This window comes from Aptenodytes forsteri, unplaced genomic scaffold (assembly GCF_000699145.1).
Source record: "Aptenodytes forsteri isolate BGI_AS27 unplaced genomic scaffold, ASM69914v1 Scaffold76, whole genome shotgun sequence".
In the NCBI taxonomy this organism is placed as follows: domain Eukaryota; kingdom Metazoa; phylum Chordata; class Aves; order Sphenisciformes; family Spheniscidae; genus Aptenodytes; species Aptenodytes forsteri.
In genome coordinates this window covers 3,397,700-3,417,810 of record NW_008794444.1, presented here as the reverse complement: position 1 = coordinate 3,417,810, position 20,111 = coordinate 3,397,700, and the positions used below count along the sequence as shown (strand labels likewise).

Here is a 20,111-nt window from a genome sequence, read left to right as displayed (position 1 = left end):
GGTACCGGCGGTGGAGTATCAAGAAGAGGGTCCCGGGGGGGTGGAGGAGGAGGACTGTGCAGCGGCTGGTCAAAGGGGTTAGTGTAAGCAGGAGCACGAGGCTGTATCTTTGGAGGTGGCGGCTGCCGAGGTGGAATTGCTGGAGGATCGTCATCCGATTTTAAACTTCCCTACAACATTACAGAGAAAAAGACACTGTTAAGAAATGTAGAATCTTCTGACAGATGCAGAATTCTCTTGACGTCTGCTGCTGGCGCTGTCAGAAACATGATGCTGGCATAGCCGTACCTTTGATCCAAATATGACCGCTATGTTCCTAAAGTAGCTAGCAGAGTTTGGACACTGGGAACCTGAAACTTCAAAAGGGCAACGGGAGCACTGCATTTGAAAGTCTTTTAGACTAACAAAGTCCTGCTTGGCTAGATGTTCCCTGATTTATTATCCAAGTTATTCAATATAGGACAGAAATACCTTAGTATTAGAAGCATCCTGATCCATCTTTTTTCGTGGAGGAAGTGGAGGAGGATTTTGAGGCTCATCACTTAGTTTAGGAAAGCTACCCCACGAGCTGAAGAAAGTCTCTGGAGAGAGAAAAGCAGATACATTACTGCTTGTGCAGTATCTGAGGAACATATTCTAGAATAATATTAAGCCAAACTAGAAGCAACTCAAATAAGCAGATCTTTGTGCTCAACAGCAACATGAACCATTAACTTCAGTTGTATGACATTCTCATTCGTTTCTTTAATCGGATACACTCCTCACAAAGTGATCTCCTATTTCCAGTATCAAAGATATGCATCGACAGTTAAGCGGCAATGCTAAAGGACAGAAAAATAAATAAAGTGAACTCCTAGTGAGCACTTAAATAACCTTCTCTGCAATTCTCTCTATATTGCAGAATTTACCCCCTGTTTACCAGAGTGCCTGCAGTTTGCCCGCATGCCTCAGTTACACTTTGGAGCGGAAGGTTTGTTCTCTCTGCCACATGGGTACACGTTCAAATTCAGAAATTTAGAGGCTTCGTTAACAGGTCTGCAGCACTTCTAAAGCAGAATTATACACTGAACAGGACAGAAGAAACTAACTCTCACGGCATTTTAGGACATTTCTACTCCTTCCTTTTTACAGAGGGGAAAAAAAAAATCCTCAAAGTTAAGAAACAAAACAACCCCCCGACCTGCATTTGTGACTTTTGTCACACCTTTGCTTTTTCTCTTAGAAGTCCACAGAGCTCTGTATCAATACATTAGGCACCTGTGCTCTCCAGTTTGAAATTTTAATCATATTATGAAAAAGTACATGTGCCTGTGTAATAAGGGAGTAAAAAGAGAAGCTGAAAACACAGATGAATACAGGATATCCCTCACAGCTGTGGTACAAAAAGTACCTCCTCTTTCCCAGCAACAGAACAATTATTTTCACTAAGTGGTAATACAAAATTATCAGGTTGCTGCATTAGCCAAACAAAATAATCATCAAGGACATTCAAAATAGAAGCAAAATCATGCTAGAGCCTCGGGGGGTGGGTGGGTGGAAAACAACAAAACCAAACCAGACAGTTTTTAGACTTTACAGACTGCTTTACTGGACACTTATCTAAAACCCGTACAAAAAAATCCTCTCAGAACTCTAATGAATGCAGCCCACATTTCATCCCAGATTTCAGATTTTAATTCCTATTCACCTCTCCTGAAACCAGAAAAAGCAGAGTTACATGAAGCATTTGAGAGAGTTACAGTACTCACTCGACTGTGGCAAACTGACAGGAGCGAAGACACTATTGTTACCTGTTAAATGAAAAATCGATTAAAGACTTTCCAGACAGAACAACTGCACTACAGCACATAATGCACACTTGTGAATGACCTCAAAGATCACCCTAATCTTCAAGTTTATCTACTGCTAACATGAATTAAACTTTCCTGTGTAAAATCTCTAGTTCAGGAATATCTTAAGTTATGCCGGGAATTAAACTTCATTATTCTACTCTGCTCTGACACTACCACGTTGTTGTTCACTTCCCCTGCCGCCCGAACGCCCTCAGCATTTGCCATATAAAAATTGTTTGTCATTTATGCCCCCTATCAGGCTTAACCCGCCTGCCAAGTCTGCAGCCCCCTTAGAGCAGAGCCGAGACCTCTCACACGCCACTTGCAAGACGAAGGAGCTGCTCACAGCTACAAGCAAAGCTTGGGGGTGTATTAGTGCATCTGAACTAAGAGTGTCATTTTTTTCATCGAGACAGCGTTTTGGAGTGAGTGCCCTCACCATCCCCATTTCTCGCGCTTTGGTTCGTATCTCAAAATACACAGACTGGATTCCCTTCAAAGGAAATTAAACCAGAATGACTAGAGTGTGTTCAGTCCACAGGACCACTCCTGAAACACACACTGGTGTGGATGCCAGGTCCTCGGCACCTTTTCTCTCTACAGATGTGCCATATGTGGTAAAGCAGACATAGCCCCTGCACAGTAGTGCCTCATGGGGACATCTCCCATAACAGATTGCCTCAGCTCCAGTAGGCAAAAAGACTGGAAATGTCACTTGTTATTTAACTACTTACAACAGGGATTTCCAAACTGCAGTCCACGTAACACTGACACAAGAACCTCCTTCATAGTCCACAAATAAATTTTGCAACTTTTTTTTAAAAGGCTGGCATACACACCAATACATTTGGAAGCCTGAGGGACAGTAACAACAATTATTAAAACATATTGTACATTTACCATAAGAACTGTTGAGATCGATGTCTGAAAACATGATGAACTCTGAAGAAGCAGACACTGGCGGCGTAGACGGTGTGTTCGGCGAAGTTGGTGCCGATACTGTTGCTTCATGCTCTGCCTCAGTAATTCTACTGAAACTTATCTTACTCGGTTCCTTTTCAAGTGGCAATGGATGACTTCTCAAGGTGCCAGAGGTGGAGCCGTGTCTGGCAGTATTGGGCCTTATCCCGGGAGATTTCAGGGGGTATGTCGTTCTTCTAGGCTGGAGAAAGCAAAGCTGGTTAGTACCGTTAACATTTCAGATAGCAAAATTGCCAAGTCTCTGTAAGATATTTAAAAAAAAATACTTATCATATACACCTTAAACAGTGTTACAGCCTTTCTACAATTGACTTGAGGTACAGTCTGTTGTTACCTATACAGCAGGAGTCTACAGAAAAGTTAGGGATGCAGCTTAATAAATCTTTTTTCCCCAGCTTAATTTTTTTCTTTTCCTCACAGCTATGAAGAATGGAGAGTCAAGTTTCAGATGCATGCCAATCAGGGCAAAATACAGGGAAGAGCAAGTCACAACCTTGGGAGAGAGAGTTATTTCAAGTGCCCCCACAGGCCTGCAGAAGAGCCTCGTAACAGCACCGTTAAGACATGCTTTGTGCTTATACCCCAGAAGGTCACCAGGCCCCTACACACGTCCAAGATCAAGGACACACCCAGATACACGTTGTCTGTGTCCTCTGGGTTAGTCGGTACAAAGTTCTTACAGACACGTCACTGGTGTGAGTGAAACAAATCTCATTAGACTCAGGTGTAACACAGCACAGATCAAAGCTGATTCTTTGACGATGAATTACGTTCCCATCCTACGGTGGCACGCATGACTCCACCACACTACAGTACTCAGAACTGGACTTTCCTGAAAATTCCAATAGGAATGTCTAGTTTCGAAAACATGAACTGTAAAGAATTTATGCCCAGGTGACTGAGACTGGCAGCATGGATATCCATTTTTAGAAAATACTGTAAAGAAATTACTGCAAGCAGTGTTTTCACAACAGTAATTTCTGTCATTTTCTTGCCATATTCGCAATACCGTCTTACTCATTCCTCTAACAGGTGATTGCTAAAAAGATTTATAGCTGTCCCAAAAATTAGAGATGTCTCCAGCTACTCAGAAGTACAATTACAATGTATAAAACCCCCAGCCTTCTAGAGAACAATCTTTCTGCTTAAAAAAGAGCTCTGGGCTCCAGTAGCTATTTTCTTAAAAAACAAGATTGCTACTCCTTTAAATTGAACGGTATTTCGATCAGCGAGAAGGTTGCGCCTTATCAGTTCTGTGGTATACTTCAATTTCTGCAACAATGCAAAACATTTAGACAAAAGAAAAACAGAAATTAACTTCTACTTAAAGAAAACTTAACACATTAATGATGTATAAAATCCGTATTTCAATTAGTGTAAGATTTTTGAAACTGTGAAATGAAAAATGTTAAATGTTATTACATATTCTAGAAAATGACTATATGCTAAGAAACCCAAATTTAAAATGTAATATTTTAGGTTTTGGGAAAAAAGTGTTCATTCTAAAATAAGCCAAAGGTAGTATGTTTTAGTAGCGACAAATGCCCAAAATAAAAGCATTTTAAAATTGTTTCACAATACAGAATTCTGAAGGAAAGATATATGGCTTATTGAGTTAACTACATATTCTTTTTCATAATGGCTAGTGGATTTTAGCTATGTAATTTGCAGGACAAGACTTACAAATCTCGGTGGTTGCTTGCAGTTTCGAGGTTCAATTTCTAATGACTTGTTGAACAGATAATCTGTAAACTCTTTTTCTGGTATCTTCCCCATAGGATTGAGATTTTCAAAGAATTTCTAAATGAAACAAGCATGAATAATATTTTAAAAATAAGCACATACACAGAATTTTATTGAAATGCTTGTAATTCACCAATTAAAAATCTAGCTTTTCACTGTTCTGAAGCTTATTTCCAGGAAAAACAGGGTAAAACGTTCCCTGAAATAAATACAAAACAATCCAATGCAAGCAATAATCAAGTTCACGGTACGTTTCCTGACATGAAAGAATAACCTTGCTTCAAATGACTAGACACGGTAAATGAAGTCGTCTGTAAATTGTTTGCTAATATTTTTGACTACTGAATCATGCTCAGCACAGCAGTGTTAAAGGCCAGGCAACAGCGTACCCTTGCCTTAAGAAACTAACGTCACAGATCGGGGAAGGAGCAGAATACAGATGATACAGCAGTGAAAGCAAAGGTTATGCTCGTGCCATTTCTTAGAGGTGCTTTGGATGTGATCAATTACCTACGAAGAACGGGAAGGGACGGAGGACAAAAGCAGGAAGGTCAGAGGCAGGGACAGAGTATGGCGCTACGGCACAAGGACTGGAGGGAAGGCACGGCTAGGACAGGACCGGCACCAAGGGCACCGGACAGGACAAAGCTCTCTGAGCGCCTGACAGTCCTGCGTTAGCTGCTCCTGCTGCAGCTGGAGTCTGGTGGTGAGCTCCATTTGTTCTTTTTTTCAGCACAAATACTGCCATCCCTTGAACTTAATGTACTTCTTGGCTTAAGAATACTGTAAATCTCCGAAACCTTTCACAGACGTGCCCAGAGCAATTAAACACACAATGCAAATAACATTCTAAGCAGCAGTATTATTGCCCATTTAATTCTTCATGTAACCAACTTCTTTGTTGCTTCCTGCCTGCTGCTGTTGGCTAGCTGAGATTGAGAGCTGTCCACACTGCTGTTTTTTGGAAAGGTTACAATTAGCCGTGCGCTTGGGAAGTATGGTTGGGTAATTAAAGCTGCTATTTTCAATCATTATTACCTCCATATAGAAACCCCTACCTACCTTTACCTGGTTCATTGTTGTTTCAGCACCTTCCTTTAAATTAACTGGGATTCACTAGTCTTTGTCTTAGGTAAGTAACCACTCGAGCATCCTCTCATTTCTAAAGAAAATGCCGGCTGACACTGGTGCATCCCCACATTTGCTTAGCTTCTGCCTCGCTGAATGAGTGTTGGTACCTGTGCTGAACTACACACCCTCTGACTGTTCGCGGGGTCAGCAGACTTTGGTCAGAGGTGTCATTACAGAACGTCTGAAGGACTAAACACACTAGGCATGTACAGAGCACTTCAGGCTAAAGGCAACCCATTTTTCTCCAAAAAGTTCTGCTGTTTAGTCAGTACGTCTTATTCATTCTGTTTTGTTGCTCAAAAATCTCTCCGATACCAGGCTGCAGAACAATAAGGGGATGAACAAGACCCAGAACACAGAATCCAAGTAAGCAAATCCCCACTTCTGGCTAGTCCTCTGCTGTGATACTTTGTTGTCTACCAGCCACTGTTGCCCCCTCTTCTGACGGTCACTGTTCATGCAAGATTAGGTCTAGTACTAGAAGATTATTTGGCAATTTTTTGTTGTGTACATTCTTTTCCTTCTCCTATCCCCAAAACAGATATTTAAGGTTTGATTACCCGAATTTCTGGCTCTATCCGTAAACAGTAAGGCTGGTTTTGATACTGCTGAATTTCTCCTGTAATTTCAGCCACTTTTCTCCTCTTACTGAAGTTAATTAATTCTTTCCCTTGTCTTTTAAGGAAGTCAGGATTCCCTTCTTCTGTCTTCAAAATATTTGTTAGGTATATTCCTGATAAAAAGAGAAGTATTTTTTAAATTTCATTTTCATTCCAAGAGCTGATTTCATTCTTTCTAATGAATGATAAAAAAGCCTGAGCATAGGTAGACCATTCCCTTTCATGCTCCAACAGTTTATTAGCTGGCAAGAATGAATCAAGTTTGCATTTTACATAGGAACAATATATTATGGAAATAAGATGTTTCATCTCCTTCACATGAGATCCTGAGTTTAGAAAAAACCATCTTCAGGTCATCGCCACAAACAGATCACCAATGTTAAACAAAGTAAGGTAATATTCATACCAATGTAATACCAGTAATCTGTACACTAAACTAGAAAAATAAATTTTATATAAAAGACACTGAGTCTTTTACCTGATCTAGAGGAAAGCATCCCCGCCCACGGCAGGGAGGTTGGAACTACATGATCCCTTCCAACCCAAACCATTCTATGAAGTCTAAAAACATTACAAACGCAGGAATTCAAAAGTCACACATTATATTACAGATTTTTTAGAGCTAAACACAACCCTGAACACTTTAAGCAATATTAACACATCTCCACCAAACTCAAGACTGACAACACACACAGTATTAGCCTGCCCTGGTGTTACTTACCAAAGAAAGGCACGCAGGGTGGATTGATTGACTTGAGCTTAGCTAGATACTTTTTAAAATGATCTTGACTTAATTCTACTGCTTCATCCAGAACTCTTTTTTTTCTTTCCTGTAGTGCCTAAGTTGTCAAAGAAAAAAAAAAACAGGGATGCAAATCTTCTCAACAGCATGATTAGCAAAAACAAGGCTCTTCCCTAGCTCTCTTAGCAAAACTTAGGAACTGAAATTCAGATGTGAAAGAACCTCTTTTGGAAATGGTTTGCTCTGGACTACAGCACTATCAGTCCAACAGTTGAGTCACGTGAATCATCAGGCTGCTGTAAACAGACTATTACTTTGTCTATCAACTTACAAGCATAATCCTGGTCTTTAATAAAAATTAAACATTTATTTTTTAATTTAACTTAAAGGCCTCATACTGCCTTTCAAAGACATACAGAACTCAAAACATTTTATTCATGCTTCTTTTTCTATTTTAGTCAAGGGAGGCTTTGCTGCCAAATCCTAGGCATTTCTTTTCCTTGGCACGTGAAAAATGGAATCACTACTTGTGTAGTAGCCTCTCTTCCTACTGTCCATCTAAACCGTTTCAGCAGCTATTTGTTTCTGCCTCTGACAGTCTGAATTTTCTGAGACTCTCTCATCCAAGAGAAGTTCTTGTGATCAACTGAAATCTGAGTTTTAGCTATCCCCTCCCCATGCCCTTCTACCCCCCCATTTCTTGCGTAGGTAGGAAATGCTGCTGTTAAAGTGTTCCAGTCCAGGGTTCTCAGCCCTGGGATCCTCCTCTTTCATACCCATAAAACGCTGGACTGAAGCAACAGGTTCATTTCAGACAGGTTAACGAACAACAATTGAATGGCCATAGCGTTTCCCCTTTTCGGGCTGAACACACGTGAGAAAACACCTGCTGAAAAGCTCCGCTTCCCATTACAAACCCTTTGAAACGCCCAGCCCATCTCGTATGTTTTCTCATAAATAACTTTGAACATTTCACACTTGTTTTCTTCCATGAAAGCAAGCATGATACGGATACTATGAATTTCACTTCGGAACATGCCCAAAACCTACCTCAAATGTGTGATCCAGTCTGTACACTGACACAGAGTTCATTGCACTGACGATCTCCAAAACACCATTGAAATTATTCAGATCTTGAAAAACCTGCAGGATTTCTATAATCCTACTCAGCACAGCCACTCGCTCTTCAAAGTTCTCGGTTTCCACGATGCACCTAAGCAAAAGACATAATTTGAGAAACACTGATAAATAAAACCTGACATTTTGCTAGCTACTAAATCAAAATTTTCCAAGCAAGAACTGTACAGTACATCCAATATGCACATTTTGGCGCTCTCTCAAGAATCTCAAGTACAAATTTATGTAATCACATCTTACATATGTTCAGGTTGGAAAGCCAAGAAAGGTTTTGGCATATCCTGTAAAATAATAAAGCAAACCCCAAGCAAGATCCAGGATTAGTAGGGTACTCTCCTGCCACTGTGTCTACAGTGGTGTTTTAAACTCGCCAGGTTAGGTATACAATCTGCTACACCCTTCCGACTGCAGCGTTGGCCATGTCCTTGGAAGTACTTAATCATCTCACAGGAGAAGGGAGAGAGACGAAGATAAGGGGACAGACACAACAGTGCTTTCATCAGAGATGTAGAAAAGCGGCGCCGAGTCCTGCACTGCCTTCAACACCTTTTGACGTACTGTGGAAATGTAAGTAGGACCCATGCTGACCAAGTGGACGTAGCCGGAAAAAAGTCTTCTAGTCTCAGGAAGAGGGAGCGTATGCGACTGGCATGGCACGCACCCTTGAACCAAAACCTGAAATTGCTGTAATTCCCTACAGCCACCTCAAGATTCAAGGCAACAGAATTCAAATAGCAGAAAAATGTTTGTCTCTGAATTTCAGTAGGAGTTAATGCCGCTATGCTATCACCACCTATACTTACTTTTCAAACCAAAGAGTAAGATTTGTAGTATGACGAATCATTTTCAGTAGATTCGGGGAGTTAATTTCCTTATCTTCTTTAGTCCACACACTACCAACGAGTTCAGAAGGCTGGACTGCCCTGATAATGACAAAGCAAGATGCAGAAGAATGCTCAATACAAATAATAACTGTATGCTCTGTGTTTGCATTAGAAGATTATTTCTTCCCTTAATCGTGACTTGATATTTCACAAATGCAATCCAATCTAATCTACTGCAAAACAGTTACTTAAAATAACTTTTTGATGAGTATTTGACTATAGAAGGAAATACATTTTTATCTTAATTGAAATTTGCATTTTTGAATAAGCATTTTCAGATAAGAAAAATTACAAAGGAGTAAGTTTAACTTCCTGAAAGCGTAAGAAATCATCTTAAAGACAGCTACAATTTTTTTTAAAATAGGAAGCTGAAGTACTTTGAGCAACCTGCTGGAAAAGTGGCCTATTTCAATAGAAAACCTGCTGTCACTGAAGCACAAAAGGATGCTTCAGCTTTGAGTTTTGCAAGACCTTAAAGAATTTCTGCCCAGCAAAACCTAGCTTTCACATCAAGGCTAGCTCTGTTTATCACAGGTAACAACAGAGCTAGGAAACAGCAGAGTAATCATGGTACCAGACCAAAAAAACTCTTCAGAATTAGATTAGAGGACCTTGACGTACCAGTGCTACGGTTATGGTGCATATCACACCTGGGCCTTTGCTACGCAGCTATAAAGGAAGGGAGCCGAGACAATCGTGTTCTCTTCTTATGGTGCAACAAGCATTTCTTAGTAATGTAACACTGAGTTTGCTTTTAACAAGGAGAAAATACAAGTTAGTATTACCTATGCGTAATATTTTAGTGTCCCTCCTGTACTTATTTATGTTGTCAGAAGTCTGATATGGAGATAAAAAACCCTTTTTTTTTTGCCTTGCATATTTTGATATCGAACAGATGGCAAGAAAACCTCTTTCCATAAACTCTGAAAGTCAAGGGGACATACTTTTGACTGATTCTATGAATTAGGACTCTTTCTTGCTCAAATAATCTAAAAAAGCCATATATTAGTTCAATCCCTACCTATAAAGGTCAGACTCAAGAAGTGTCAGCTGTCGAGCAATTTCTATAGGATGCAGAGTCATGAGGTCCAGCGTTTCGCTGTGCCCAACACGCCAAATGTGCCACTCGATTGGGGGAGGTGGGCTCTCAAAGGTGATGTTGTGACTAATTCCATTTGCTTGCGCTTTCTTTCTCTTGATGATTTTAGCAATTGATTCCACCCACTTCTTCATGGATTTTCCTGCAAAACACAAACCATAAAAAAACCCCATTTTTTAATGCCATCTTAACTGACTTTTGATAATTTAATAAAACCAATCCCCCAAACATTTGTACATGCATGCAAAATTCTGCATTTCTGCATGCAAATTAATTAGGTTTGTAGTTCCCTATTTTTTTTCTTACGGGTTCTTGCACCTGTATCAGTTGGCAAATACAGACACATGTGAACGAATTCTTGGGTGCCCAGTTGTGTTTAACCACATTTACTGACAGTTTTTGAGTGGAAAAAAGTGACCCTGTATACACTATATTTTACTTTTTCCCCTCAGCCGCAACCATCTCCACTTTGACTGCTAGCTTCATCCACTTAGAGGAGAAGAACTAAAAAAGTAAACAACAAGCTTCAAGGGAGATCTTTGCAACATGCTGTACTAGTGCACTGCAGAACAAAGAGATTAGAGAAATACATGTTTACAGTATCAGCCCAACATTTACAGTACACAAAATAGTGGACAAGATGGGAAGTACCTTCAGCAGTTCAAGACAAAAACCTTTTAAGAGACTAACCAAAACTGAATTATTCCTCTCTGGTGAGCAATAGTTAGCGTGGAGACCTCTGCAAAAGATAAACTACCGTTCTCTAAGTTTGTCTCAGAATGTATGGTCTGGCAATCTGAAAAGTGAAGTCTAGAATTGCCAGGATAATGATTAAAACTGACATGCCAACACCAATGCCCTCCACACAGTCTGCCAAAAAAATCTGCTGGTTCGTAAGGGCTTGCTCCAGAGAAGTGACACCAAATGGGTCAAGTATTTTCTCCTAAAAGGATAATGATTTTCAGCTGGAACTTTCAATAAATGGGAGAAGAACAAGATGGAAAAACTAGACTCAGTAACCAACAGGGAAGGATTTCTCTATGAATACAATGCGGGGAGGAGGAAGGTGACAGTCTGAATTCTAACAAGTCTATTGTAGAGTCAGGCAAGGATGAACATTACTGTCCAGAAGTAAATACATTTAAGTTAAATATCATAATGCTTGAAGTAGTTTTTGGTAGCTGTTTAGGCTCCAGGCCAAAGCTTGCTCATGTAAAGGAGAGTCTCACAAACAGCTCAATTAAAGGCATTAAAATTACTCATGTGTGTAAAGATATTCTCATGCCTAAAGCCTGTCAGGATTAGACCAGCAGGTTGTACCAAAATGTGGAAGAACAACAGGACCACCAATTACCATACCTCTTACACCGGAAATAAACGTCTCCAATCTCTCTAGTAACTCCAGATCTCTTTCAAAATCGTAAAAATGGTGCTCTACCCAGTGACGAAAAACATTTAATATTCTGAGGAAGAAGAGAAAAAATAAAATATTATGTTTGTTTTTAAGGACTTCCAAGGCTCATCCCATGTAAACACTAAATGAAACAATTCTACAAAAGCTGAGTTACAGATTCATGTAGTTGACGACTACCAAAATACATATGGACAAAGGGGCAGAAATGGCACCAACGACCACAGAAGTCCCCAGGTATTTAAAACCTAATTTTCCAGTCTCAGCATATATATAGTTTGGTGGGTTTTTTAAATCTTATATAAAGAATGCTAGCGTTGAGGTGGTTTCAGAAGAGGAAAAAACTTATCAAAATCAGATAAAACTGGTAGTTCTAACGTAATTTTTTTTTTTACCTAAAAAAGCTAATTAGGATCTCCCATTTGGTAAGAAACAAATTTTAATTGTTTCTTTCCTATACACAAATTTCAGCTTAGAAGTTGTTGCAAGTGTACTGCTCTACTTTTACAACTTTTTAATTACACAAATGGCCGTACTAGGTCCAGTACTTCCTTTAAGGATAACACTAAACTTTCTCTTGATTTTTCTCTACACTTTCTTAAGCAGACCGCTAATAAACAAGCCTCTAAAAGTGAACTACAACTGCTCTTCTGCCTTCAACTCTTAGGATGTATCAGACTAAAAAACTGGTTTGCCTCTTCTTCAAGTAAACAAGTTGAGCTCGTACCTCAAAACTTTGATTTATCGGGGTGCACCGTATCACCTTACCTGAAGAGAGAACAAAAATCTCCTACATCAACTAGTACAACAGATTTTCCCCGGGCCAATCCAACAGGCGGGACAGGATGATGGGGTTAATGGAGAGCCCACGGCCTCAGGCTCAGAAGAGGAGACAGAGTGAGAGGTGGTTACTCCTGCCCCATCGGGGCTCAGCTGTATGCAGAGTGCTGCTGAACTCCCCCACCCTTCGCAGCTCAGGCTATCAAGGTAAACCAGTGCTAACTGTCTATCGGGCTACTGTTTGCGGTGGCTCAGCCCTGTGGAGTGGGGGCAAGAACATCTGAGGGGGACAGGGCAGAGAACTGATTGTAATCTGCCAGTCTGTTGTGAGTCAGAGCACTAGAGAAGCTGGCTGGTTTAGCTCAGTCAAATGAAGGGCACTCTATGTGAATACATGGAGAATTAAATAGTTCTCCTCTTCCCAGCGTGCAAGTTATAGAATAAGGTTTATCCCATGAAAGAATGGCTACCCAAACAGATCATTTAGGCTGGAAATTAATGGCAACTTCTGACCGTCAAAAGAGTGATGTTTTGAAACAAGTTCCAAACAACAGTAATGCAGGATCTTATGTAATCAGTCTTTGCCTTTGAGATATCATGGTAGGAATACTGAAAAAGCAAGAAAGATTGCCTGGTTCTACTGACTGCATTTCTGGCTTGGCACCTCCTCTTTCTCATGACCTCACATGCATTTAATCTAGTCAAAGACATTACCGTTTCCATGCCTGTGCACTGCACAGCATGTCTACAGCATTTTCTACAAGATGGGGAGTAAGTGCTGGGGAGGGAGGGAGGGAGGAATGAGCACACATTCTCCACCTCCTTCCCAAATCTCAGATCTCTCTGAAGTAGAGGTCAATGCTATTAACAATACTGGAATTTACAGAGTGCTGGGCATATCAACCTAACAGCTCAAATTCAGACACTTATTTTCAACTGTAACACAGTGAAGAGTTTCAAGCTACTAGAAACGTAGTATTCTCCTAAATTCAAAGATTAACTACAAGCCACGGAAGGGGGTGTGTGTTGAATAGCAGCTTTAAACCACATCTCTCATCGAGCAGGCACCTGTAAATGGACTCAGTTCACCAACCATAGCAAATTAGACAGCAAAGAGTAGCTGTCACAATAAGAGGTATCCTAATCTCTCAAACAAGGAAAGAAACCAGAAACCAAAACCAAAGACCCTGGAAACTTTTGAATGGGGCACAGGTTTCAAACAGCTCAAACATAACATATGGAGGCAAAAGTGCTAAACTGATTTTGGAAATTAATAGCAAGAAACATGGTTAATTGCTGCATCAAACTTTCCTATAGGCTCCAGTTCGTTGGCAATCACTTGTCCTGCTCAGCTATGGCAGTCAGCAGTGCTGCAGGAAGATGCATTTGTACCATGCAAAGGGGCACCGTGAGGAGGTCCCCAAGCCTAGTTAGTAGAGGAGGCTATAAAAAATAGCAACAAAAGCAATACAACAATATTTAAACTCTTGAGCCAGTTAAGTCACAAAAGCCCATTCTGTGTGAGTTTCTATGAAGGGGCTCTATAGGCACCTGTGTGGATGGATGTAGAAACAGTTACCAGAAAATAGCAAGCTGAAACCAGGAAAAGTATGTGCTGAGAGGCAGCGTGTGAAGCTCTCCCAAGAACTGATAACTCTGGAGACTAGTGGTCCTGCTGAACCCACAGAGGCTGATAAACTGAGAACACCAAGGGCCTGACAAATCTCTACAAGGCCACGAGCACACACGAGTATGAAGGTTACACTGAGGTTGTATAACTTGGACTCCATCCAAGAAGGTGGTGGCAGCTATGTATTGACAAGCACTACAGTATTACATACATATTTATATTTTTTTATATATATGCGCACAGGTATCTGACGAAAATGGGACCTTGGAGGTACTGGCACGTCAGTGTGACCCTTCACTTTGAGTAAGTGAAGGGTCCAAACAGGTAACTACAAATGACTGCGGGTGGTAAGGCAGTAACTGAGGGTACTGTGCGTATCGTTATCTGCCATTAACAGTAACATCTTGACGCTACTAATAAAAACAGTTTAACGAATAAAAGTTGTTCTAGCAAATATTGGTTGTGTTCTGTGTCTCCTCCTGACTTGATCCCCTATCAGGGAAACAATTAGCCTCATTCATGCTAGAAACGCTTAATTGTTCCCCAAGTTAGCTTGGTCAGCAAGACCTTGAAGATTCACTGCAGCCTGTTGCAATGTGCAGTACAGACAAGAGCCTCCCTGTCTGCGTGCAAATACATCAGCGGGGCTGGGAAAGGGAGTAAAATACCAGCAGGACTGAAAAAAATGGAAACAGAGAAACTATCTTCATAGGGCCTGTTAACAAGGAATCCATTCAAAACGCAGTCAGAAACACTTTCAGTTGTATATGTCTCACCCACACCCGCTTTACATAGCAGCCTTACAGTGTTCTTGTGGGTGGTGATCACAGCTGTGAGCGGCGGAGAACCAAAGTACAGTTGCAACAACAACAGAAGTCAGTATGACTAATCAGAACATGATTTGGGATATTAGTCTGGTTGCAGACAGTGATAAGTCCCTGCTTGACAGCACAGCAGTCTCCAAAAGAGATTACTGTCTCCAGGATCACCATATAATCAGTGAACTAAAATCTGGCTTTAACAGAACAAATTTAAAAGCAAATAAACCTGAGTTGTACTGGCTGGACATATTCCTTGCGAAATCGCTTAAGGTCTGCGCTGATAGGCTGCTCTCCTTTCTCGATTGCCAGCCTGTCTGCTTCAGTAGGCTCAGGCTCCGGGATTTCAAACCTATGAATAAAAGTACCAAAAAACTGATGGCAATTAAGATAAAACACAAACCCTTTATGTAGGACATGAAGAGCAATTGCATTTAAAAAAAATTCAGTGCGGTGAAACTCAAGCACTCATCTAATATCCAGTTTGCCTGGAATTCCCTCCTCCCCTGGCTATGTGCTGCTAACACACCCAGCTCTCACCCTGATAATTCGCTAGTTCTCTGGTCATCACAAGATGTCTAGACTAGGATATAAGGTTTTTAACTACCTGCTAGCTTGATTAAGTGAAGATTAGAAGAAAGCTTAAGAGCGGCTTTATCACACTGTATTAAAGTGCTGTTTACATCGAGAGTCTGTGCCTTTCAAACAAACTGCTTAGAACTTTTCCGTCCTTATTTGCATCGAGACTTAGGCATACTCCAACACACTCTCATGATCAAGTGAAGCAGTTCAGAACACTACCACCCCACAGCTGAGGCACACCAAGCGCTCTAGCTAATACTTAATTCAGGTAACTGATTTAACAAACTGGGAAAAGGAAGCTTGCATTAAAAACTTGCATCGCTGTATCCCGTTTCAGAAGTTACTGTGTTATGAGCTTCACTAAAACGTGTGCCACACGGCACTGAGAACCCGAGCAGAAAAGGAGCAGGTAAATGAGCACAAAGCCTTTCAATGTCTTCAGAAAGGATGACCACTGCTTACCTTTCAATCAGTAAACTCAGCAGTTCCTGGGGCTTGCAAAACGAGCGGTATGTGGTAAGGAAAGTACGTACGAAATTAGGATCTGTGAACACAGAGTAAGAAAATGATGGAGTGGGTTTTTTTATCCAATTGCAAAATATCAGAAATAAAATACACATATACTCACAGAAAAAGCTTAAAGTGCAGAAAATACACTAAGGTTATAAGTTAAGCACTGTAATTTGAAAAATACCAGAAATGATACCGCTTGTGAAGTTTTCATTTAGTTATTTGACGCATTTCCCCTGCAAAAGTGTTCAACTGCACATCCTAGGTTCTCTCAAAAACTGTGTCTCAGTCTTGGCATGCGGAATGGCTTACACTCTCTGAATGTGCAGCTATTCCATGGTTTCATAAGGACAAAGACGACATGGTGGAACCAGGCTACTCTCTTGACATCAGAAACACCTGCCAAAATGTTTGTCTTACCTATTCTTAAAAAATCTCCAGCAGTGGGGACTGCACACCTGCCCCAGCCACACCACCGCAGCACACAACTACCCTCCGCAGAGCAGCCAGCAGGGAAAGCATGACAAGCAGCAGAGGCCTTACAAAGCAAATACCTGCAGCAGTTCAAGACGCTGCATCTCCACAAGCCACCACACCTCTCTCCTGCTGTTTCTCACCGCTATGGTAGGTGTGTTACCACGAGACGTGCCTATCCGCAAGCTACCACGCGTTTTATTGGGCCCACTCTGCTATGTTAGAAGTATTAAAGGAAAAAATATTGTTCCTTTAATCTCTTTTAATTCCACTCTCTTGTACAGAGTTTCTTAGATCGTGAATAAGCAAGCTGATAAACACATCGCTTTACTGTGAGCCACGAAGGGTCATCATCTGGTCCTAATCCTGACATCCCTGCAGCAGACTCCCTCACAAGGGTAACAGCGGCACTACCCTGCTACTGTGTGCTACGCAGCAGCTTCCAGAGCTGCCTGGGAGCAAACGAATGCTGAAATACAGGAAAACCAGGCCTAGAGAAGTGCATGTGCATATGTTCTCTCAGACTTGTGGATTTTGGGTTGTTGGGAGTTTCTTTTTTCCTGCTGTTCTGTAAATAGCCTTGAATCTGTCAGCATGAGGTGCAGGTAGCTTACACCAGCAGTCTTCAACACATGGGCAGTGAATTTCTTCCAACAAGCCCACAAAAGACTAAGACAAACACTGCTTTTAAGAAGGCTTAAATTCCCTGCAGAGCACTGCTCAACATTTTTAAGGGATCCATATATAGGAACGTGCCTGCAAGCTAAAAGTAATAGTGCTCTCATTCTGTGATAATACTGCTGAGTTTGCACCCTCGTCCGGCGCTGGCCTGTTCTGCTTCCACGTCACATCTACGTTCACTCTTCAGTACTATTTATGACATTTTAAAAGTAAATCTTCCTCTTACCACTGAACAGGCAGGTAGTCTTGTCTGCTCTGCAGACAAGATCTGCAATTCTCTTAAAATGGGGGCCGCTACTCTGCTCTCTAACCTGTGTAGGTTCCTTTATACTATTTAAAAAATTACTTATTTTTGTAAATGACATTCTCAAGAAAATAGAAAATACAAGCAATGTGCTACGAATGGTGGCTCGCGATTAAAATTCAAGAGTTTATTAACTCTGCATCTGCTGCCTCCCATGGTATCCTGGTATCGACTGGGGACTTCTTTGACATGACAGAGGTCATTCTGTGAATGCAGAGCCTGTGTGCTGCAGCAAAGCCTGCTTCAAACAAATCTGAAACTAACGCAAACCTACAATAAACTGACAGTTTAAAAAAAATCACATCTTGACCTAAATACAAACAAAAAGCATCACCAAGATCTGCTGAGAGTCCTTCCACAGGCTGTTAGTCATCGAAATGCCCTTGTGGAGGCTGAGGGAGAGGATTTTGTTAGTCTTGGCTCCAAACACTGTTTGGAAAAAGCACGCAGAAACCCAAGAGGCAATGCTTTCATTGAAGATTCCCAAGGCCAAAGTGGCGAGTACTTGCGCTATAAAAACTGAAGTTATGCTAGCAAACTAATACTCAAACGCACCAGTTCACTCAGGAAAAGAGCTAAGTTTACAAGCCACCGAAACCCATCACATTTTAGAAATGGATGACTTGGGACTCACAGACGACACAACTACAGATTACCTGCATACCAACCAGTTGCACCAATACTGAGCTTCAATGTGAGAAATGCTATTTTTTAATTTATTTTTTTTTAATAGACAGCTCCACACTATCTAGCCTTAGTTTTACAAAAAAGAGTCACTTGACCACCAGGCAGTTCTGTAAAAAGCACAAAGGAGACCATCACTGTTTGAGAAGTTTTACAAAAACTGCACGCCACTTCCACCAGCATCCTTATGTCAGCTTCACTGCATCCCCTTTCAGTGCATGCTTTTCACCCCAAACCCAAGATCTAACATTTTCATCAACGTTAGCGGTTCATGTAACTACTTCAAGGTTTAATTTCTGTGGCTTTAAGATAGTATTTCACAGGAAAGTCTGAAGAATGCCAATTGTGATTTGCATCCTTTTCTACTGAGGGACTTCACAAAGCAGCAGGTTGAAGCATAATAAATATAACCTCCAACCTTTTTCTTCCTCCACAGTCACACAGCCTGTAACTGCACGACTGCTTTAGCCACGATGGTCTCAGGAAACACACTAGTGGCTCCTATTAGACCACTGATACTTTTTGGGGGGGGAGGGGAGAGGGCTTGCATACCCAAAATTTTCTTACAGCTTTGCCAGCAAAGCCAGTTGATTTAATAACAGATACTGGGGATTTTTTCTGCAAATCTTACTTTACATTTAACTATAAGCAGAAAAAAACCCAACCAAACAAAAGATAAAAGGATTAATTTCATCACCCCTACAAGCATGACCTTAAAAAGCATATACATAACAAATGTACAGGATACCTGCATACATATGGTAAGTTAACCTTTCGATTAATTTCACAACCGTTCCTCCTTTGATGATAGGAATGCCATTCCTGCTTTGCAAGTTGTCCTCAAAAACGATGTTATCCTCCGAGTCTTCCACTACAAAACGATACACGTTTGGGCTGGGCAGCCTCAGTGGCTGTTCATTTTCTTCTTGCAGTAATACTGAATCAAGCATCCTATCCAGAGTACTGCGATACTGGAGGGAAATCAGAGCGGCCATCCAATTACTCTTCTCTTCAGCAGACTTGGCAGCAAACAGTATGCTGTTTTCATCTTTAGACACCAGTTCAAAAGCATGTTTGTATTCAGACGTGTCATCTCTATCAATAATCTGTATTTTCCTCATGATAATTTTTTCCTTCAGTCTATACTCCGCATTGCTGTAACCAGGAAGCCGTGATTGACCGTGATTAGTTTTACAGCTGATCATTAAACCGTCAAAGAGAAAGATGTGGCGTTCATGTTTGGCTCCTATTTTCGTCAAGCCACCTTCCATTATGAATTCATTACAGCACTGCCCAATATCTTTGCCTTCCCAGCCATCAATATTTTTCTGGATTTCATTCATTTTCTTGATGGCCAAGTGCTTGCTTCTTATTTGTCGGTTATAGAAGCGACAGACTGGCTCCCTTGAATGAATAAAAGAAAAAGTCATGATGGGCACATTCCACATTTGCCATCCCAAGAGACCAAAAAAAATCAGCTAAATTACTTGTTTATATCATTATTTCTTTGCCCTAAATATACCCTAACCAAGTTTACTGTTCCAGATAAGCCACGTGCACTGCTTTGGCTAGGGAAAGAGTAATATATTGACATTATTGATAGAAGTGGACCGTGACGGCTTTGGGCTGCTACTCCATTCACAATGAAAACTGGCATAAAGACATGCCTTGAAAAGGAAATATACACATTATCTAACAAGAAAAAAATTACAATTCCTTCCTGTCCTGGTTTCGGCAGGGATAGAGTTAATTTCCTTCCTAGTAGCTGGTACAGTGCTGTGTTTTGGATTTAGGGTGAGAACAATGTTGATAACTCACCAACCTTTTAGTTGTTGCTAGGTAGTGTTTACACTAGTCAAGGACTTTTCAGCTTCCCATGCTCTACCGGCTGAGCAGGCTGGAGGTGCACAAGAAGCTGGGAAGGGGCACAGCCAGGACAGCTGACCCCAACTGGCCAAAGGGACATTCCATACCATGGGACGTCATGCTCAGCATATAAAGCTGGGGGAAGAAGGAGGAAGGGGGGGGACGTTCGGAGCGATGGCGTTTGTCTTCCCAAGTCACCGTC

The 20,111-nt window shown here is 41.1% G+C and overlaps 1 protein-coding gene across 1 annotated transcript in view; it reads right to left on the bottom strand.

The window, feature by feature from the left end:
* Window positions 1–20,111, bottom strand: part of SOS2 (SOS Ras/Rho guanine nucleotide exchange factor 2) — a 46,637-nt gene that overhangs the window by 1,750 nt on the left and 24,776 nt on the right. The window contains exons 10-23 of the mRNA XM_009289904.1: window positions 18,792–19,447; window positions 15,853–15,934; window positions 15,038–15,160; window positions 11,529–11,632; window positions 10,092–10,311; window positions 8,990–9,109; window positions 8,100–8,262; window positions 7,029–7,146; window positions 6,248–6,420; window positions 4,497–4,613; window positions 2,733–2,994; window positions 1,749–1,790; window positions 472–581; window positions 69–170 (exon numbers count right to left, since the gene is read on the bottom strand). Coding sequence (XP_009288179.1) covers window positions 69–170; window positions 472–581; window positions 1,749–1,790; window positions 2,733–2,994; window positions 4,497–4,613; window positions 6,248–6,420; window positions 7,029–7,146; window positions 8,100–8,262; window positions 8,990–9,109; window positions 10,092–10,311; window positions 11,529–11,632; window positions 15,038–15,160; window positions 15,853–15,934; window positions 18,792–19,447 — 2,392 coding nt within the window. The remainder of the gene's footprint in view (window positions 1–68; window positions 171–471; window positions 582–1,748; window positions 1,791–2,732; window positions 2,995–4,496; window positions 4,614–6,247; window positions 6,421–7,028; window positions 7,147–8,099; window positions 8,263–8,989; window positions 9,110–10,091; window positions 10,312–11,528; window positions 11,633–15,037; window positions 15,161–15,852; window positions 15,935–18,791; window positions 19,448–20,111) is intronic.